Source organism: Protopterus annectens, chromosome 3.part0 (assembly GCF_019279795.1).
Source record: "Protopterus annectens isolate FY-2018-M chromosome 3.part0, PAN1.0, whole genome shotgun sequence".
Taxonomy (NCBI): domain Eukaryota; kingdom Metazoa; phylum Chordata; order Ceratodontiformes; family Protopteridae; genus Protopterus; species Protopterus annectens.
This window is the reverse complement of record NC_056731.1, coordinates 174244426-174267660: the sequence shown is the minus strand read 5'-3', so window position 1 is coordinate 174267660 and position 23235 is coordinate 174244426. Positions and strand designations below refer to the sequence as shown.

Sequence of the window (23235 nt, the reverse complement as noted above, 5' to 3'; positions counted from 1 at the left end):
TGGTCTCCTGCCTCTTCTTAAATCTTTCAAAAGCCTTTGACACTGTCTCACTCCATCCTTCTCTCCAAACTATCTCAACTTAATCTCTTCCATACTACTATCACTTGGTTTCCCAGCTATTTCTCCAACAGACAGCAAACTGTCAACTGGGTCTCAACTCTTTCTCCCTTCCTTCCTATAAAAATGCGAGTTCCACAAGGCTCAATTCTTGGCCCCCTTCTTTTTAACATTTTTACTAATCAACTCTACACATCCTGCCCGCAGTCATCCCTCATACAATATACAGATGACTCCACCATCATCACCATAGCTGACAACCCCCTCTGACCTGCTTACCCTTATTCAAAAGTCCTTCAACTTCACTGAAACCTGGCTTACCAAACCAAAGAAAATCAAAAGGCGGCCAGCACTCCAAATCCGCGCTCTTGCATAAAAAGTTTACATCATTTTAAACTTAGACATAAAAGCACACCAAACACCTCAAGGGTGAAAGTTAAGCATACAGGTTTCGGCAGTCAGCCTTCATCAGTGCAACAATAACATACATGTGTATCGCATCGATATATACCCATTATACAAATCCTATTGGCTATTACAATTGCTCATTAAGTCCTGGGGAAATAAAGCCCCCAACTTAATAATCCACATTTGTTCATTGTAATTTAACATGGAGTGCCATCCATCCTTCTGCATATTACAACCCCTCCCTTTATCATTAATAATAAATGAAAATCTGGCAGTAATATGTTTCAGACTGTGTTTATATAAAGCATTAGTACTTCTGGCACATCTAATGTCATTCAAATCTTCAGATATTCTCAACTTAAAGGGCCGTGATGTTTGCTCCACATAAAAAGCCGAGCACGTACATCTAGCCAGATATACAACCCAATCCCTACTACAATTACCATGAATCAAAATATCAAAAACTTTTGAACAGTTTGAAGAAGGAAACATTTATCTTTTTGAACAAATCTGTAAAAACTGCAATGTCCACATGGATAACAAACCCACAAGTTTGTTCCCTTCCAAAGCTGATAGTAAACTTGCACGACCTATACTGAAACATTTTTTATAATGGTTAAACCAACCAGCCATCGTCTTCCCTTTTCTACAAGCAAAACATTTAGATGGTATTAACGCCTGTAACTTCTCATCCATACATAGTACATCCCAATGTCTATGTATTACCCCCATCAAAAAAGATGTATTGTTCCCATAATTCATAATAAACCTGATAGATTGTTTATTGGAATCATCTTTTACTTGATACTTCAATGATTCAGACCTACGGACCTTTTCAGTAGAAAAGAGAGCTTGTTAAACCTTCCACCTTGAACATCCCCTATTAGAAAATCTACGAACCATTTCCTGAGCCCGAATACCAAAATCCTCAGTTGATGAACATATTCTTTTAAGTCTCAAAAATTGGTATTTAGGAATGTTGTGAATCATAGATTTTGAATGACAGCTGGTGGCATGCAACAATGTGTTAAATTTAGGATGTTTTCGGAATATTGAACTTTGTAGAGTACCATCATTCCTTACGGTAACTTCTACATCCAAAAATGGATCATTCCTTACGGTAACTTCTACATCCAAAAATGTAATAGACTTAGTATGACAGTTCACCCTAAAGTTGATACCCCACTTATTTTCATTCAAATATTTTACAAATTCATGTACTTAAACCACATCAGAACACCATACAAACCAGCAGTCATCCAAATAACGGTACCAAATATCCATTGAACCTAGAAAGATATTATGGCACCCATCATAAATCAGTTGTTCTTCTATATATCCCATAAAGAGATCTGCGTAAATGGGCGCAAATGAGGCCCCCATAGCAGTTCCTTTCAATTGTAACTAACACTGATTTTTAAAATAAAATGCAATTTTTGTGAGAACATGTTCAGTTAAACCTGCACTAACCAGTATTCCAAAGCCAAAAGACATGTCCAGTGAGGAATATTGGTATATAGCGCTGATACATCCAATGTACACAACAACCATCCATCCTCAATTTGCATCTTATTAATAATATTGAGAAATTCGGTGGTATCCTGAATATGTGAATGGACATATACCAATAAAGGTTTCAAATATCTGGTCAAAAAAGCTGAAAGAGGTTCTGTTAAGGTTTCCCATTCTGAAACTCTTGGTCTGCCTGGAGGCCTCTCAATGTTTTTATGAATTTTGGGTAACATAAAAAAATCTGTCTAGTAGGGTTTAACACTGTGAGATGATGTATTACTTCTTTAGGGATAATACCTTCTTCCAATGCCATGTGTAAGAAGTCATCAATCTCTTTTTTAAAGACTGATGTAGGATCCAGATGCATCAACTGATAAAATTGATGATCCGATAATTGACTAATAGCTTAATTTTAGTACATTTCCCAATTTCATACAATGACCACTCCTCCTTTATCATCTTGATTAATAACTATTTGCCTATTTTGACTTGACTTGCACAAAGCTCATCTCTGCGCATTTGACAAATTATCCTTCCTACCCTGTTTGTGAGTTGCATGAAAAATGTAAATCCTTCAACACTAAATTTTGAAACATAACATTTATTCATAGGAGGCATAAAGGAAGATGATCTAAACCTAAATCCTTGAGAACCTGAATTAACCAGTGTTTGGTCAAAATATAATTTCAAATTCAAAGTCCTGCAAAAGGAAATGACATCTTGTGCAAAGATATGTTCAGACACTGAGGAGCATGGAATAAATCCAGTACCTTTATTTAATAATTCACCCTTCTTTTGTTAATACCACAGATGAAATATGTACATTAGAGGCAACATCTATTTGTGTATCATCTGCAATCAACTCATTCTACACCCTAAAAAGACAAAACTCCTCCTTTTCCTTCCTAAATCTTCCTATCATCTTAAACCTTCTTTTACCATCTCCTCCCTTAACACTATTATCTCATCTGAACCCTTGGAGTAATTGTTGACGACCAACTTAAATGTAACCTCCATGTACACCACTGTATAAAGACCTACCAAAAACTTGGCCTTCTTTATAGGAACAAAAGGTTCCTTACCCCCAACTCTAGAATTTCACTAACCCAGGCTTTCCTAACCTCTTCTACTCTTCTCAAATCCTTATTAACTTACAAGCCTCTCTTCTATCCCAATTTGAAACCACATACAACAAATTTACTAGATTCGCAGTCAACCTGTTACCAAACCCTCACCACTATCTTTCACTCCATACCCTCAGCCTGTTAGAGCTACCGAACCATCTCTTGTATACAAATCTATAAAGCTTCTCATCATCCACACCATCCTAAATCAATCTTCCTCCTGCACTTCTTCACTTGTCTCCCTCTATAACCCACCTTGCTCCCTCAGAAGCACAGAACAAGCTTTCCTGCAGATCCACAAGCCAAAAAAATCTTTAGGACAAAACCTGTACAGCTACCTTCCTGTATTATCTTGGAATAAGCTTCCCTTGGCCCTCAGACATATTACCAACTCTCATGACTTCAAAACAGCTCTCAGAAATTTCCCCCTCTAGCCAAGGTGAAACAAAAAAACTTCTCCAAAGCTGATTACAACCTCCTGAGGGGTGGTATAAATAGCTTCACAGCCCCCACCCCCTCTGCAGGAACTGGCACCGATGTCCAAATCTACACCAAATTACTATACAAGCATTTATATAGATGCATGTAATCAGGAATACCAGACCGGACGAAATCATACTCAGCAAGGAAGAGTAAACCTGTCTGGTGGACATATGCAATAAATAAACTCTATAACAAAAGGAAAAAAATTGCTGTCCAGGACCAAGAAGGAGCAAGTGCCCAATTGGAAGCAATCTCTCATTAACCTGAACAAGCAAATAAGAGCACTAGTGAAATCCTCCGAAGTAAATAGAGTCCAAACTGGCTACATCTACTAGAGACAATCATAAGGCCTTCTTCACATACGTCCGCAATCTCAAAGGTAGCAACCCAGATCTGCTCAGAACCGGTGGTTAAGGACACCACATACACAAATGTCGTAGATATAGCTAACTTGTTGGCAAACAGATTCAGCAAAAACTTCACCCCACTGTCCTATCAGTAAATTAGGACATCCCCAGTACCTGCCCCCCTCCCATTATCTCTAGGGGAATAGGTCATCACTGCCCTCTCAAAGGCAAAAAATACAGCCTCCATGGGACTCTAACATCTCTGGCCGCATCTTACAGGAACTCCGGCAGGAACTTGCAGCACCATTAGGCACCCTATTCAATCAAAGCCTGAGTACCGTCTTCGTCCCAGCTGAGTGTAGGACAGCCACCATCACCCCTGTGCACAATGGTGGAGTGTCCACTGTTCTGGGAAATTATGGACCCATCAGCCTAACTAGCCTGATCTGCAAGGCTATGGAGCGGAATTATCATGGACCTCATTAGCAAGGGCATTGGCAACCTCCAAACACTCGACCCTACACAGTGTGGCTTCATCAAAGGGAAGTCATGTCTGTTAAATTTGGTCGACTTCTTTGAGACAGTCACCAAAGCCACGGACAAGGGGAAGATGGAACACGTTGCCTACCTTGACTTGGCCAAAGCCTTCGACACCATTTCCCACTCAGGCATAATAGATAAACTTACTCAACTAGGCATCAATCCGTATGTTACAAGATGGGTAGCAAACTGGCTCACTGATAGAACCCACCTAGTCAAAACAGGGGAAGCCACCTAAAGTAGTAGGCTCATAAAGAGCTGCGTACTCCAGGGATCAGTCTTGGGGCCTCTGTTACTTGAGATATACTTTTCTTAAGTGCAGGCCAAAACCAATGGGCTATGGCTGACCAAGTTTGCAGATGATTGCAAGCTGGGTGCTGTGATCAATTCCCCTAGTGATGTGGACATCCTCCAACAGGGTCTCGCCCAAACAAATGACTGGTGCCAGAAACATGGCCTCAAGCTGAATACCACAAAATGCATCATCATCCCCTTTGGGGAGAGTGACATCCCCACAAATTATCACATTAATAACATCCTAAGCACAAAATCAGTCGTGAGGGATTTGGGCATCCAGGTTGATGGCAACCTCACTTTTGACCACCATGTTGCTTCCATTGTACGGAAAGCTTTCTACATGGCCCACCTTATAAGTAAGGGTATCTCATCCAGGGACAAGGTGGTCATGATATCCCTGTATTCTTCCCTTATAAGGCCTATTACCAAGTACAATGCCCCTTTCGGGATGTACCTCGCAAGTAGGGTTGCCAACAGTCCTGGATTTTCCAGGACAGTCCTGTTTTTCAGTCTTGTGTTCTGTGTCCTTGACATTGCCTGTCTAGGATGTAAAAAGTCCTGGATTTGAGGTTTGGCAGAGAATCGACTTTATCTTAAATTTTATTATCAGTACCAGGTGAAGTTTACTTGCTGCACTGCCCATCTAACCAGTCAGGTGCTCCAGACTGTGTAGATTGCTCCGCTTTACATAGCAGAGAGTCACTTTTCCACTGTTCCGCATCAAACAATGGTAGTTCCACTTTGTGATTTTGACTGGCTCATATACAGCAATTATAAACAATCGGCATTGAGGTATATGAGCAAATCTGATAACTTCTAACACAAAGCGAGCCAATGAGGACACACACAGAAGTCATCCAATGGCATGCTGCTACAGTTTTTGCGCCACTGCAATACCTTCGGAAAGGATATTATGGAAAACCGTTTGCTGGATACCCTTGGTGGCTTTGTTGTTGCATTTGGATTTTTTTTTTTATTCATGATCCTGACTGCCTTCTCTATAGCACAGGGAATTGTGGACATCTAGAGTTGAAGAAGTGACGAGTGACAATGACTGGCACCTTTACAACAAGATAACTACAAACTAATGAATAAGAAAGGTGAGCTATTTAATATTAACACTTGCTGAAAATGTCTGACATAACTGAATATTTGATTTTCAGATGATGTTTGTATCTCTCTAACTTTGTTCCATATTGATAGCGTCTGTCACACAGTTAGTGTTAAGTTAGATTTAAGATTTTTTTTTTTTACATATCCAGGATAAATAATCCGGAATCATATCAATTCATCACAATCATAGCTCTCAACTAATCAGGGACAAATCTCACCAGAGTCGGGGACAAATCCAGAAATAAATCAAGGACACTTAAAATGTTAATACTATTAACATGAGTTATTATACATTTTCTGAAGTAAAAGAAGTCTATAACTCTTAATTATTGTTATTATTTATTAAGTCTAGCTCAGCACTTTTTCTCCAAAAGTTAACCAGTTTTAGACAGGATTAAGAGTGACCGAGCTAAGATTTGAGGCAAAATCAGGGACAGTTGAGAGGTATGATCAAAAGTACTTTTTATAACTATAAATACATGCATTATAACCATCCTGCAAGTTTCATAGTTGAAGTTGCTGGTAAGCTGTAAGTGTTCGACATTTTGCAGATGGAAAGTTGAAATCTAGAGCTGCTTTCTTTACTTAATTATGCACAAGTACATTTTATGGCACCTAATACCAAGACAGGAGTACGGCTCATTTGTTATTGACTTAAGTAATTTAGCATTTACATATTTGTTTATTATTTTACTTATTTGATAGAGGATTGCTGGGAAAGTCTAACTGGGCAGGTTGTCTCCAGTACAATCATTTGTGTAACTGAACACTTTATATGTTTAGTTTTTAAAGGAGAGGATTGTGATGGAGCTGGAAAAAAACTGGTATATGCTTTTTTTATTTAAATAGTTGATTAATGTCATTTAATCATTTTCTGCTAAGTGGAAGCATTTCTCTGTTAGAGATTGCAATATATAAGTTGTTTCTGCAGATATAATTTATTTTATTTACTGACATTTGATTAACGAAGAAGTCAGACAGACTGGGTAATTGTGTGTGAAGTGGCTGCTTACTGTAGAACAGAAGTGATTTTTATGTTGTTTACGGCTCAGCAAATTTAAGTTGATGCAAGACTGTTCTGTGTTCTGGTTTAATTTTGAGTTAGATGCAGTTTCTTTAATATGAATAATCAGGAATGCCATTCTAGAGTGTCATAAATGTAGGTTGATGAAAAATATATGTTCTAGTAACTTTTGTAATGAATTACAGTGCAGTCAGTAATTGTACTGCGGTTACAGTCCTCTCCAAATAGAGAGGTTTGTGCTTACTTAGGGAGTGTAAATTGATGCAAAACCTATGAAATATTCAATTCTGGCAGAAAGACCATTTCAGCCATGCCACAAAGAAATGGTACATTTTCACACAGTGCGAATATAGGGTGTGCCACATTTTGACTATTTGTCACACATTGCTAGGGTCTATATTCCACATTGGCCCCTTAAGAGGTCGAGACCTATGCTGCGCATTCAAAACATGCTGTAAATACCAGTAATTCATTTTTCAATTGTTTGTACATAAAAGTTACACTTTTTTGTCTTTGCTAAATAACATTAAATTAGAAGTTATGTACTCACCATAACGTTCCATCTGAGTAGGTGTATTCATTTGTCTGCAACCTGTGGGTTATGGATCCGATATCGGATCCGAACCGGCATGGTTTTCCAGCTATGGATCCAAGCTCTCAGCTCCTCCCCTCACCCATAATGCCCTACTCTACCCTCATGACCTCAGATCGAGTTTGCCAAAGCAACAACACCCTGAAAAGGGTAACATAGAATATGCAGGAAACTGAAAGGCCAGGGGGATAGGAGGGCGGGATGGTTGCAGACAAATGAATACACCTACTCAGATGGAACGTTATGGTGAGTACATAACTTCTAAATCTGAAGTAGGATATTCATTTGTCTGCAACCTGTGGGACAGAGTCCCCAGCTACCTGAATCTTGGGCGGCCATCATGGAAGGATATTCCGGAGCACCTGAGCCAAAGGATGCTCTACCCTAGATGCAAGATCCAACTTATAGTGGGAAATAAAAGTATGAGATGAAGCCCACGTGGCTGCTGCACAAATATCATCTAGAGGAATCCTAGCCTTGAAGGCTGCCGAGGTAGATACTGACCGGGTTGAATGGGCATGAACACCCTCCGGTGCGGCCTTCCTGAAGCTTGATAAGCCAATAAGATGCACTGTGAAATCCAGCGGGACAGAGAAACTTTAGAAATTGGCTTGCCCAAATTAAATTTTGCAAAGGAAATAAACAACTGGTCGGATTGCCTATGACCAGCCGTCCTGTTTAGATAAAATCTAAGTTGCCTGTGAACATCTAATGAGTGAAGCTTATATTCACCTTTGTTTTCATATTTAGGGAAGAAAACAGGGAGGTTAATGGATTGATTGATGTTTGCTTCAGAAGTGACTTTAGGAAGAAAGGACGGGTTGGTCCTGAGGTAGACACGGTCCGGATGAAATACCAAGTAAGGAGGTTTAGCTGATAATGCTTGAAGCTCACAAACTCTCTTGGCCGATGTAATGGCTACCAAAAAGGCTGTCTTGTAAGACAAGAATTTGAGATCCACCGTAGCTGCTGGCTCGAAGGGGGGGCCGGTCAATGCCGGTATAACCAAAGAGAGGTCCCCAGGAGGAACCGCTTGTTTTACAGGGGGCCTGAGAAGAAAAGTACCTTTAAGAAAAATTTTACACAATTTGGCTGACATAAGAGGATTAGAGTCATGGCCAATGTGATAATGAGAAATTGCCGCCAGTTGTACTTTGACTGTGGAACTGCTGGCACCATCATTAAAAAGAGTGGTTAGAAAGTCAAGCACTAATGGGAGAGGAACCGTGAAGGGATTCAGGCCTTGCCGCTCCGCCCACAAAGAAAACCGTTTCCACTTGCTGCGGTAGACCTTCCTAGTGGACGGTTTATGAGCTGCCACCAGAATTGCCTTAACAGGTGACGAAATACCGGGAGTCCTGATCAAGAGTGGAACTGGAGCAGCCAAGCGGTCAGCTTCAGGTTGTCCAGATTCGGAGGAGGTATGCAGGATGGATGGGATATCAGATCCGGAATGGGATCTAGAATCCAAGGAGGATTCACCGAGTGAGACCTTAGGAAGGGGAACCAGATCTGTCGAGGCCAAAACGGAGCAATGAGAATCATTCTGCAACCCACTGAAGAACTTGGAGCATCAGAGGCAAGGGTGGATAAGCATACAGAAGACCGGGTGGCCAAGCATGCACCAGAGCGTCTCTTGGGAACCTCCGGGAGGAGGTATCAGAGCGAAAAACTGTCGCACTTGGTGTTGGAGGGAGAGGCAAAAAGATCGCATGAAGGAGTTCCCCACCGTGCGAATATGCGTTCCGCTACTTGACAATTGAGAGACCACTCGTAAGGGGTCAGAATGGTGCGACTGAGCTTGTCCGCTAGGATGTTGGACCGACCGGAATGTGCGTTGCTATTAGAAAGCGGTTGGTGGTGATTGCCCATTCCCAGGCTCTCATGGCTTCTCGACAAAGAGGGTAAGACCTTGTTTGCTTGTTGATGTACCAGACCACAGACATGTTGTCCGATTGAATCGCAATTGTTCCCAAGGGAAGAAAGTCCTGAAGTGCTAGCAACGCTAAGAGCACTGCTCTCATCTCTAGAACGTTGATATGCAGTAAGGTCTCTGAATCGTTCCACGTGCCTTGGACGGTCCGGCCCGCAAAGTGCCCCCCCCACCCGAGGCGGGAGGCGTCCGTGGTCACCGTGGCGAGAGGGGGAGAAGCACAAAATGGGCGGCCCCTGTGGAGATCCGGGGAGTGAAGCCACCACAAGAGGGACCGCTTGCAAGCCTTGCTGATCGCAATGGGGTGATGCATGGGGAGAGCAAGGTATGACCACTGTACTAAGAGAGTCCACTGTAGAATGCGCATATTGAGCCTGGCAAGAGGAAGAAGTGCTATAGCAGATGCCATGGACCCTAGAGCCCTCAGGACCAACTCCGCCGGAACAGAACTTGAGTGGAGAATGGCCCGCACCTGGAGCTGCAGATTTTGAACTCTGTCCGCAGTGAGGAAGGCTCGTAAACTCCTTGTGTCTAGCCTGGCCCCTATAACATCTAAGAGCTGTGTGGGCGCCAGGTTGGATTTCTTTGTATTTATTGTAATGCCCAGAAAAGGAGCAAGATGGAGAAAGGAGTCTCGCGCCAATGAAAGTAGATGCCTTGTTGGGGCGGTAAGAAGCCAGGTAGGGAAAGACCTGCACCCCCTGAAGCCTCAGGTGGGCCGCAACCACTGCTAATACTTTGGTGAACACCCTGGGGGCTGTGGTGAGACCAAAGGGAAGGACCCGGAACTGGTAGTGACTGGCTCCCAGCCGGAAGCGGAGGAACCTCCTGGAGCGCCTGTCCATCAGGATGTGGTAGTACGCGTCCTTGAGGTCTATCGAGCACATCCAGTGATTTTCTCCCAGAAGGGGGAGAATAGATTGTAGAGTGACCATTCGGAATTTTTCTTTGGGGACTGCCAGATTCAAGAGAGAGAGGTCTAGGATTGGTCTTAGTTCCCCCGTCTTCTTTGGCACTAAAAGAACCTGGAGTAGAACCCTGATCCGATCTGGTCTGGGGGGACGGGCTGGATGGCTCTTTTCTTTAGCAGATGGCCAATTTCTGCCAAAGCGGCCTCCCATTGACCGGGTGGGACGTCTGGGAGGGACTTCAACTTTGGAAGGTGAAGGAAAGGGATGCGATATCCTCTGGATATGATTTGGAGAACCCAGCGGTCTGATGTTATGGACTCCCATGCCGCTAGGTGCCCCGAAAAACGTCCCCCGACTGCCTCCAGAGTGGAGCAGTCGGGCAACCCCTCAGGGTTGCTGCACGGGCCGTTCAGAGAAGGGTTCCCTGGACCCGAAGTTTCTGGGAGCCCCTCTGCCTCTAGGGCGGCGTCCTCCCTGTCCTCCTCTGCCACGGAAGGACTGGTTGTCCGGAGCAGGCTGGGACTGCTGCGACTTCCGGAACCACATCTTCTTCTGACCCTTTTGGTTCCTAGAGTAGGGCCTCTGGGGTGCAGAGAAGCGGATTCCGACGGCAGACAGCGTCTTCCCGTCCTTCTCGCTCTGGGTCAACGTTTCGCGAACGGTTTTGCCAAAGAGAGCAGAACCATCAAAGGGGGCGTTCGCAAATGACGCTTTGAAGGGCTCAGAAAAATCGCAGTGACGGAGCCAGGCCTGACGTCTAGTGACTAGGCCTGCCCCCGCAGCTCTAGCGGCGCCTTCCGTAGCGTGGGAGAGTAGCCGCATAGAGGTATTAGTAACTGACCTAAGAGTGGCCATACGGGTGGAGTGCAAAACTCTGTCCTCCTCCGACATGGACTCTGGGGGAGATGCAGCATATTCTTTAATGAGATCTCGCTGCATCCTAATGACATGTGCCAAGTAGTTCAGCGCCCTTACAGAGAAGGTCGCTGAACTAAACATCCGCTTCCCCAAGCGGTCCATCATCAGAGACTCCTTGCTCGGGGGATGGACTGAGGGACTCTCCTGAGCAAGTTCCCTCTTGGTGGCCGCCGTCAACATGGCATCTACCGGAGGCCCCTTACTCCAATGGGCACGGTCAGACGGTGGGCTAAGGATCCTATCGGGCCTCTTAGGAATTGGCTCCACGGTGTCCGGTTCCTTCCACGCCCTGGTGGTAATGAGGTCCACCAGGGGGTCGGCAGGGGGGGACACCCAAGAGGTAGACGGGCCCGCTTCAAATGCCTCCAAGAACACGGACTCGTCCGAGGAAGACTTGGGGGCAGACCACCCCCCCCTTATACGGAGCATTTCCATGATGTCTCCAAATGAGACATCCTCGGGGGGGTGACCGTGGGGAGCCTTCCCCTTCCTCGAAGTCCGTGTCGTCCGTGAGAGACGCGGGGGAGTCAATGTGCCTCCTTTTGCACGTATGCTTGCGAGGGACATCCTCTGGGGGGCTGTCAGAGGACTCCTCGCAAGCAGCAACTTGTTCCATTGGAGCAACTTGGGGCACAGAAGCGGGCTGTCCCAAGGGCCGGATGGTGGAAGCCTGGCCCAGTGCAGAGGGAGCGCGGGACGGAGCCGAACAAGTGCCGGGGTCCGGAGACCCTCAACAGGGCCCTCTCCACTACATCAACGCCGGGAGCCGACCTCGACCAAAGGATCCGACAATCAGCTCCCCCTCGGATCTGAAGAGTGGATCGGAGCCGGCGCCGAAGCGCGCGGATCCGAAGGGACAGTGCGCTCCGACACAGACTGCGCCAAGGAGCACTGATCCCCGGATCCGAGGCTCGGATCCAGGCTCCGAGGTCGGATCCGATGCACTCGAGGGCAGGGTCGGATCCGGTACCAGTACTATCGGCGCCGACCCACCCCGCCCGGCTGCTCGGCTCCAGCTGCTCCGAACCCTGATAGCGGGTCGGAGAAGGAGCAATAGGTTTGAAAAGGGTGTTGAGCTCCCCAGAGGGGAGGCAAGAGCACTCCCATCTGCATCTGGGCCTGGATGAACCTTCTCATCATCCGGTCCAGATCAGCATCCGAGCTATCGTAGATCTCGACGAGGCTACCGAGGTAGGCCTGGAGTGCCTCCTCGATAGCCTCGACGGAGATCGGGTCTCCTCCTCCTCAGGTCCCGGTGAAAAGCACACTGGAGACCGGAGCCGAGAAGGAGGAGACCGAGCCGACAACGGAGCCTGGGGAGAAGCCCGCTTGGCTGGCAGGGCCGAAACAGAGGTCTCGGCCCGCCGCTTGTGGTGCTTCTCCCTCCGGTCCTTTTTCCTAGCATCCCTCTCCTCCGAACCAGAAACGGGAGGTTGAGTCCCAGGAGGAGGGGGGGGTGCCACGGAGGGAGGAACCGAAGGCCCGGTTACTCCCGAAGGAGCGGAGGTCGGAGCCGAGTCCGGCGGTAAGAGGCCCGCCAAAACAAGCTTGGACCTCCGCTCCTTCAGTGCCCTGGGGTTGAACCCTGCACAAATGGAGCATCCAGATGTGAGGTGTTCAACCCCCAGGCATCTAACACACCGAGTGTGGCCATCAGCTGGGGAAAGCTTATGGCCACACTCGGAGCATTTAGAAAATATAGATTTAGGCTGTTCAGCCATCCCAATCTATAAAGGAGTTACTAAACTAAAGTAACTAAACAATATACACACACAGGCCCAACACACACACACTACGCCAACAGCGAGGGGAGGGAAATAATTTTAGATTAACTCTAAAAGTAAAAATATAAAAGGGTAAACCTACACTTTCACACAAAAATTAATAAAAAAACTTCAAAATTCTAATATTAACAGTAGAAAACTAGCACTTAGCTTGAGAGCTTTAGAAACCAATCCAGTCACCATGCGCGGCAAACGAGATCTGAGGTCATGAGGGTAGAGTAGGGCATTATGGGTGAGGGGAGGAGCTGAGAGCTTGGATCCATAGCTGGAAAACCATGCTGGTTCGGATCCGATATCGGATCCATAACCCACAGGTTGCAGACAAATGAATATCCTACTTCAGATGCTTCTGTTTCCATTTCTGCTGTTTACTATTTTAGTCTTATTCATTTAATTTTGTGACACTGAGCATATTTTGCTGAGTGTTCCACTCTTACTGGATACGAGTGAAAGCACTTCAAGCATGGACAGTGATTCAGACCAGGATTGCAGGCCATGCCACCCATGAAGGTAAAGGCAGGGAAAGGTAAACATAGAATGTCAAGGTTTCATCACAAATGGCAAAAGGATTTTGCATGGTGTGAAGCGGTCCAGGACGTGTTCACTGCTCACTGCACGGTTTGTAAAAAGAGCTTATCAGTGTCATACAGTGGAAAAAGTGACTTGCTAACTCATAGCCATTCACAGACTCACATAAAAGCACACTGTTCCATGAAATTGGCTGCTATTGACAGTTTTTGTCAAGCGAGCAACATTGTCAACTGGAGTTGATAAACAGGCAATGGTAGCAGAGTTGGCGAGAATATATCAGGCCATGTGCCATCATATTTCTTACAATGCTGCAGACTGTGGAGCTAAGCTTGATCACCAGCTGTATCCAGACTCCACCACTTGCAAGAAGATGACCTATGGCTGCACTAAGGCAGACATGCTGGTAACCGGTGTCCTCGCTCCAAAGTCAATCGAATCAATCGTTAAGGACTTGACTAACAACACATCGAGATTTTCTGTGGACAGATGCATCAAATTTGAAGAACTGCAAGATGTTTCCTGTATGTGTCTAATATTTTACTGTGGAAACCGGCTTTAACAAAAAACTTCTTCACTTTGTTGAGCTCAACAATGAGTATTCTACTTTTGTACCGAACATATTTCTGGTCCTGGCTGACAATGGTCTTGACATTGTGTACATATCATATTAAGCCAATATCAGTGTCATTTACATGGCACAAGCAGTCAAACTTCACAAAGTTGCTGAAAAGAAACAACAAGATCATCAAAACTAACTGCAATGCACACGTGATTCATAATGGGCTAAAGAAGGTAACGGACAAACTGGACTGTGATGTTGAAACAACTGTGATGTCCATTTATATTCACTTCAGTGCATCAGCAAACTGCAGAATAGACCTGCAAAAGTTTTCTGGAGTACCATGAACTACTGAAATGTACCAACCAGATGGCTGTCTCTGGGTCCCGCTGTCAATAGTTATTGGAATCTTGGCCAGCGATCGTTTCATATTTCATTTCTCTAGGCAGTGAATGCCCTAAGAGAGTTCATGCAAATCTAGGCATAGTAGAAGACGCACATGATCGTGAATCGTTGAAGACCAACATCAAGAAAGCTTACTTATGCTTTATGAAAAATATCTACAGCATTTTTGAATCATCTGTTCAGAAAGTGGAAGAGGAACATTTTATGTTCATTGAGCTGTTTCTGGTAATGCAAGACTTGGGAACAAAAATTGAATCACACATAGCAATTAAGTTTTTTGGATCCAAAACACATGCTCTTCTTGAAATTAAAGATATGCAGCCATTCCAGGTGTCTATCATGGATAATTATTGCACTGCTCTCGAAAAGGGTTTGATGTACCTGAACAAGTGGTTTAATTTCTCAGAGTCAGAAGATATCACTTTTGCACTAAGTCACTTGGCGCTCAGCAAACCACCAGAATTTAAACATGTAAAAACTGCATGCGCTGCCATGGACTTAATGCAGGAAGTTGACTTGGATGCATTGTACAATAAATTCTGCAAGGCTAAAGAAAGCTGGACACGAATTGTTGCAGATTCGACTCTGCCATCACCATGTGACAAGTGGCAGAAGTTTTTCAGTGTGGCTCGTACCACTGAAGTATTTCCAGTTAACTTGTTTAATGTTGTGTCAGACGCGTTGTCATTGCCTGGGAGCAATGCCTTTCCAGAAAGTGTTTTTTCATTGATGAACACAAAGTGCAGTTCAGAATGAAATAGAGCCACAGCTGCTTTGGTGAAAGCCGAACTGCAGGTTTTCCTGAATTACAGCACGACTTGCAGTGAGTTTTATGAATTTATCTTGCATGACAATAAGCTGCTGTTGGCAGTTAGCAGAAAGAAATATTACTGGAGAAAGCACCCAATGAACGGAGTGAAACCATACCAAAGAAATAGACTAAGTCTTACCTAACGTTATTAGGCCTAGTATTATTTTTTCACCTGTAGTTCTGTTTGTGGTTCCTTGCATGTGTAGTTGTTGTTAGCTGTTTTCTTACTTACTGCCATTACTATTTTTTCACTCTTCACTGTAGCAAACCTAGTCCTTTGGTGCAATATGCAGAATAGCTCTTGACATTTGCTTGTACTATTGTTTGAATTATAGACACTGCTATAATACTGGACTAGTCAAAATGAAACTATTAAGTGGTTAATTATCTGTCTCAAGTTGCTGTTAGGCCACTTGTTCCTGGATATGTTCATTGGCCGTGGCGGATGTTACTGTAGGCTTACTGTTTGTTTCTAGAATACCTGATATCCATTCCAATAAGCAAAAAAGCATAATTTGATAGAAATACATATTTTACAGCAGTTATGTGACAGGTTTGTACACTATAAAACTGTTACAAATCTGCTCTAAAACACGCATTTTATAATGCAAAATTACAAAATTTTCCCAGGGGTGATACCCTGGAGACCCCTCCCTCATAAAAAAAATTTTCCTCGCTCCATTGGCGCTCAGATAGCCATTGTCCTGGATTTTGTCTTTAAAGTGTTGGCAACCCTACTCGCAAAGCACATGCAGCAGCTGGACAGACCACAGAGGTTCCTCACCAGGAGAATCCAGGCCCTCAAACATCTATCTTACACTGACGGGCTAAAAACCCTGTCCCTCTACTCAGTTTCATACAAAATCCTCAGATTTCAACCTTCTCTCCTTTCCCCTCCTAGTCTCTTTGCTCCTAGATATCTTCAACTATCACCTCTTCTTTCTTCCACCTCCTACTCTTACTTCCCCTCACACTATTTACTTACCAAACTAACTGCTGTAACTACCATTCCTGACATTTACCTTAATTCTCCTTTTTCTCTAACTCTGCTCCTACTTAGCTCCTCTATACTCACTTCCCTTTTTTAATGGCCTCTTCCTTAATTTTTTCCTTATTCGTACAATGTTAAATATTTTCCCTATTTTTATAATAGCTTTTTTGTGATTTTATATATTTCTAGCAAGCTGTACTACATATTAAATACTTGCATGTTACTTTCTTCTAGTTTAACCCATACTGTGAGTATTCTATACATTTTGTATGGTGGAGCTTTTCTCCCCAGGCTTCATCCGAAAAAGGGCACAAGCTCAGTCGGACTACCTCGGTCAACAAATGTCATATAAATAAAGTTAGGTTTGCTACTGGAAACCAACAGGCCTCCGCTTCAAAAAAAAAAAAAAAAGGGCAACAGATGTGATAAATCAAGAGCATCAGCACAACAAATTAAAGTACAGGACGGCTACATCAAATAAGGTGGTATTTTCATCAGATAATTCCAAATATAATTTTTTCTTCTACTCTCACAGCAGGTACCAGGACTATTTAGTTGAAGAGACACTTACCTGCCCCTCTGGGCAGGGCAGAGCACTAAAATCGGGAAGCAAAGAAGAATTGAGACAAAACTAGAAACACTGTAGTACGAAGGCCTGAAATCACCTGAAAGAGGCAGCAACAGCTTCTGCCATACTTAAAAATATTAAGCAAGTGCTTCAGAGTACCCGAAATTCCAAAACTGCATGAAGGGAAGGGAGAGACATGCCAAGGGATCTTAGATAAATTTAAAAGCAGTGTCCCTAGCATAAGGGCATATGATCCAGAATAGATCACTACAAGAAATGGAAGTTTGCCAGGGAACTGATGAAAGATAAGGTCAGGCAGCCACTTATCAGAAGAATAAGCAGAGCAGTGCTTGACAAAGGGAGTTGATGGTCTATCAAAAGAATATAAAAGTGAGCAAAGTAGGGTTGTGTATATAAGACAGGAATCAAATACTGGCTTGGACCTGTTCACCCAGAGCTTGCCAGATGCAACACATCACACAGAACGAGTTCTGCAAGTAAATGACATAAAATAAAGAAAATGTGCATATGTGTGCAGGGGGCATGCTAAAAGGGAACCTGACTCTGCAGGTAAACATCTCAGGCTGCTGTGAGTGGGGCACTAAACAAAATGGTTTTCCTACACCCGTGTGCATGGGCAATGAGGTACAGATTTAACAGTTTGTTTTTTGGGGGAGGAGGGTCGAAGTATGGAAAGGAAATGCAGCACCTACAAAAAAAAATACATCAGCAGCAGCTAAAGCACCCTTCATATCACCCCAATGTCCTGGTACCAGAAGCATGGTACTGTCTGAAGCAGTAGTGAGGGGAAGAGCTTTAGACAGTTAGATCACAGACTGCCTGCATGGCAGGATGTCTCATGAAGACTGCTATAGTGAATAAAGCTTCAGAAGTTACCTAGGACCTCAAAACTAGTTGATTTAGCCACAGACACGTTTTCCAAAATTTTTTTTGAGACAGCCTGATAACTTTGGAAGTTTAGTTCAAGCCTGACCACCTTAGTGGGAAATAAATTCCTCTTTAGACTAGCACAATGTAGTCCTATAATCACATTCATGCTATCATTACTAGTTGGCTGATCACATGAAATTAATCACATTCCCATGGTGGCCCTCAACACCTCACCTTTAAAGCTTTTATAAGCTCAAATCAGGTCACTACTATGCGATTATTATGCAGTGCAGTGAATGACAAAATTTTCTTACCAAGCTTTTCCTAAGTAATAGACACTTTTTCAGGAAGATTGGTGGCCAGCTGCTATGGTCCCTTAGACTTGCACTGGACTGAAGAGCAGACAACAGTCAGTCTGAAGAAATTTAGTAAGGGGTCCTACCACTTGAATGGCAGCTTGTACAGGGTATCTGTCTTCTTAGTAATTGAAGGGGTAGAGGATTGGGGAGCTTGCATAGCATCCCTGATTACTGGCAACACAGGAGGAATGAGCAAGGGGCTCCTCAAATGCCTTCCACAGATATGCAGCAAGAAATGTCTGAGAGGATAGGATAGCAGTACAAGACCAATCTGAGCTGTTCTTCATATACATAAGAATCTCTAAAATGGAGGAGTCATCAGGCAGGAGAACTGGGGTTGGATTCATTATCCTTTTTGTTTCACAGAAACAATAACCTCTGGGCACTCTGACTCTACCCAGGAGTCCTGACCCCCACCACTACCACCACCATCAGCAGGTGTGAGCTCCACTACCACACCACCATCAGCAGGTGTGAACTCATGCATGGCTTTGCAAGAGTGAGTATGTGGCTGATGTCCACTACAAGACAGGATACAAGCATGCAGTGTGCAATATTGCATCAGCCAAAAGGTAGCCTGTTAGAAAGACAGGAGTATATTGGACCCCATGTAAGCCACAGTTCTAAAGACTGCACCACTGCACCTGCAAATCAATTCTCAAGGCATGCCATCTGTTAAACACTTCAGTCTTGGGTGTCAAACAATTATGGAAATTCTGTAAATATCAGATGCACAGAAAAGGCTTACTTACCACTTACTTGTCTATTGCGTAAGTATTGTAAATTGCATGTACACTCCAGAAACTTGTTCACTTGTCATTTTTAATGCTGGATTTTTACCCCAGTTTGAGCTTCAAAATCAGTCATCAGTGTTTTATCCTGGTTCAACAAAAGTACAAAATTAAAAAAATATATATAAATGTTCCCATTACACATCAAACTTCTTCTGAATGACTAGGCCAGAGAATGGAGTTCTGCTACAGGATGACCACATGGCTCCTTCTCAAAATTGGAATCCCCAGCCAAGTAGAGCTTGAGAAATATTCCAAAAGAGAAGTCTGCAGCACTGAGTTCTACTGCTCTGTGAAGGATAAGCTGATGGGTATCTCTTTATGATTAAGTTGGTTGGTCCTACACTCTAACTTAATAAGGGCTGGGCAGTGCTGGCATCTTGCAATGCATCATCCAAGGTGTGAAACGGGTTCATCTCCCGGTGTGGAGGATTGATATACATTTGAGAGACAGGAAGGTCAGCTGAACACTGTACTAACCCTTCTAAGTGTCCATCTCTGTTACAATGTTCTTGCCCATGCCTGGGGCTCTGAGGTGGGACAAAGCTGACCCAGAGTGAGGGGTACTTGAAAGCTACCACCTTTTTTATTTCAAGGTAGGCCAACAAAATTTTCCTCCTGCACTGATAAGTGGCAGGGTTAAATCTCCGATAACTGTGCCAGTTTTTCACATTGCTTATTTTGTCCCCTGAAAACAATGTCTTTATAATTTTCAGCTACTTACATGACAGCCATACACTGTTTATAATGCATGCCAAAATAGGAACCTCACCAATTACAGCAAAGATGTCATGTAAACTGTGCAACTGGCAAAAAACAGCGAGTTTCTAGAGGTGACGGTACGAGGTGTATGACATCATGACACTCAAAATAAGTGGTTTGCATTTATTCTCAAATAAGGGATCATTTACAAATTTTCTGAATTCTGATTAGAAGAAATGATTAAGCTAACCAAGGACCAATCAAAACAGGTCCTTAATGTTAGATCTAAAGACTGATTAATGTAATTCTCTCACTATGACAGAGAGATTAATTGCTGGATATTCACCTTAGTTTCATGGTTTAGATCACTATTCATATCATAAAATGAGTCTCTGTAGCCAGCCTGGCTGTGTTGAAATTTGAGGCATTTCTCTTACTCCCACATCAAGCCAGCAACCTGCATTCAAAAATATGTCAAGCTGGACCAGCTTGTGAAAGAGGTTTGCGTCAGTCTTCCTGCTGGTAATGGATCCTTGCAGAAGTAGAGACTCAGAGCTAGGAATAATAAAAAGGGAAGGCAATGATGTTCATGTTTACATCGGACGCTAAGGCATACACAAATGGTTATCAGGATAACAACAGATGGAGTAACTTTCGGTGGTCAGTCAGTATGCCACCCAGTAACACTGATCAATGCATCAGCCCTGACGGGATAATGATCCAGCCAGAGAAGAAAGCAGCACAAACAATAAAACTGCAAAAAAAAGTATCACACAGCTGTTTAACACTGTTGGCAGTTATGCTTGCACATCTTCCTACTACATTCGCCTACCTGCTTGCTTAAGGTTCATGTTGTAACATTTTACTTAAAAGGATGACATTTATATACTTCTGAACTGCTAAAAACTACAAACTACTAGCAAGGCAGGCAATTATAAATTATGAAGAAAAAAATTGTGTGTGCTTTATGATGCACTGATGGGAACACTACATCACTGGAACAGCATTATACAACGCACTGCTAGTACAAAATAAAACTTACATCATGCAACCATATGAAACACAGCAAAAGGACCTAGACTACTTTTGTGAAGGCAGCTGCCCACAACCCACAAGGATATAAGAATTGGCAACTGAGATTATATTATCAGTATGTGAACTACAATGGATCACAAAATGTTAAAATGATGATGAAACTGTGATGCAAATAATGTGACCCCTGGAATGCAGGGTCAATAAATCAAGTAGGACATTTCCCAGAGAAAGAAAGAGAACAGGATAAATTACAGTTAAGAGTTATCCAAAAACTACATGATTAATGAATTTCCTTACCTCTGTCATCTCAAAGATACTCTCTGGATCCAGACTTCCCCAGCCCACTTTCCTAAAGCAAGTAATTGTTCCTTTGCTGGTTACAGACACTAGCAGACTGGCCATGGAACAGGCCTCCTCCTGAGCAGTCGCATCCACTACATGTCGATGACCAATCTAGCCAAACAAAAGACAAGGAATGCATTTATTTAATGTTACAGACAAGTAAAAGATGGCTAATGTAAGGTGGTTCACTAAAAATAATTCTAATAGTGGCAAGATGTTATTTCTTTACACAAAAATGTAAACAGATATTACAGCAAGTCATTGATGAAGACAGTATAGCTGCTGGTTCGGTCAAGTAAAGATACAAATGAACATGATCTTAAGTCGCTGTACAGATTCACAAACCCAGTGAAAAATACTAATATCTCAATACTCAGTGTAATTTTCAAACCTTTGAGAGGGATTCTAGAAAGAGGTATAAACCAATAGAATATCACCTGACCACTGCTTTGCAACAGATATAAAAATATCAGTATACAGAATCATTACAATTATGCTCTCCATGGCTCATGCTAGTATTTGCTCTGCTAGAGGTAAGGTGTATGCTCAACATCACCATCCCATTTTTTTTTCCCCTCAAGAATTTTTGATGGTTCTCCACAAAATAAATATAAACTTCTACAGGGTTTATTAGAGGAAAAACCTTCCAGATATCTTAGCACCACCCACTGAACCACAGTGATGGAGGCATGGTGTACTAAATGGCAGCCATTTCAGTTGCTCTTCCTGAAGGTTTATAAATATGGTGTGTGTTCACAGAAATAAATCAGCTTGCCTCTACAACCTGGAAGCACAGCCTGTGGATTTCACCTCCTTGCATCTAATATGGGCAAAATATTGAAAGAAGATTATTCTGCTTTAGTAGTGTCTAGGGTAAAAAGAAGGGGACAAAACAAATGATACTGCACTTTTGTATAGAAACATCAAGAGCTACTTTAAAAAAAAAATAAATAAAAAAAAAAAAAATATATATATATATATATATATATATATATATATATATATATATAAACACATTTTTCGGCTTATCTTGAACTTTCATGCATTACCAAAGTAAATCAAAAATGGCCTCAAAGGGGGCTGCCATGCTACAAGACTGTTCTACAGTCAAGGCTTTCACTTTTTGATATTTTATTGGAGACAGAGATACACCTGTGTGATGAGAAATTACTGTGGTTCTCTCTACCTCTAGCTTACAGAAGTACTGTGACTGTCTACTTTTGACCATCAGCACCAGCCTGTCATTTTCATTACTTTGCTTCCTTCAATTTTTATCAGTGACCATATCTGACGACATCATTTTAAGGAACTCCAGAATGTCAAGCTTGAAAACAAAATCAATTTAGGTGCTCTTTTCAAACTGTAAATGTATTTCAATGCCCAGTGTGAATTAGTCTTTAATGTTAATCGTCCCTCACCTTACTCAATGATTTGCTTCAACCAAACTTTATGTAATGTAATTTATGTAACAAACACAGTAATAAAACGTGCACTTTTACAATAAAAAGCACTCAGGACAGTAAAATGGATATTTTTTTCGTTTTTGTAGCATAATTGATAATTTGTGTTTAAAAAAACAGTGTGTGAATGGAGTCGATTTATTTTTTGCTCATTTACATCTGACTCAGAACAGTAGCTCCACTATTTTTCTGTGGTGTGAAGCTGGCAATCTGTGACTAACAAGGCGCATATGCTTTGATTTATTTTATGTAGCCTTTGTTGATCAGGTTTGTTACACTAAGCTAGTTGCCTCTTTTCAAAGGAGATCCTAGGTGGTATTTCTACTACTATTGGAAATTTGGCCAGGGCATCAGGGAACATCATCTACTCTTTTTGATTGGTGACATGGGATCTTTTACATTCATCTGAACTTAAACACTCATGTTTAACAGTCATTATTTCTTAATAGCTCTGTAGTTAGAATCGATGATCTGGCCCAATTACCCTGCCCTTCGATAAGCTGCTCACTCCCATCCTCCCCTGCTTGGCTCTTGCAGTGCTCCAGCCACTAGATGAAACAGAATCTCCTGGATTGTAGATATGGCTTCATCCCTCTATACAACACAGCTGGGAGAAGATTCCAAATTCAGCTTAAATATGTATAAATTGGGTAAAAAAATGTGAAAGCGGGAAAACAAAGGTCAATAACAGTATTACCAATAAATTTGCAACTAAAATCAGAAGACTATACAAGAGGCTGCATAACT

The 23235-nt window shown here is 42.8% G+C and overlaps 1 protein-coding gene across 1 annotated transcript in view; it reads right to left on the bottom strand.

Annotated features, from left to right (window-relative positions):
- Positions 1 to 23235, bottom strand: part of EXOSC7 (exosome component 7) — a 742094-nt gene that overhangs the window by 16413 nt on the left and 702446 nt on the right. Inside the window, exon 7 of the mRNA XM_044064669.1 lies at positions 20984 to 21139. Coding sequence (XP_043920604.1) covers positions 20984 to 21139 — 156 coding nt within the window. The remainder of the gene's footprint in view (positions 1 to 20983; positions 21140 to 23235) is intronic.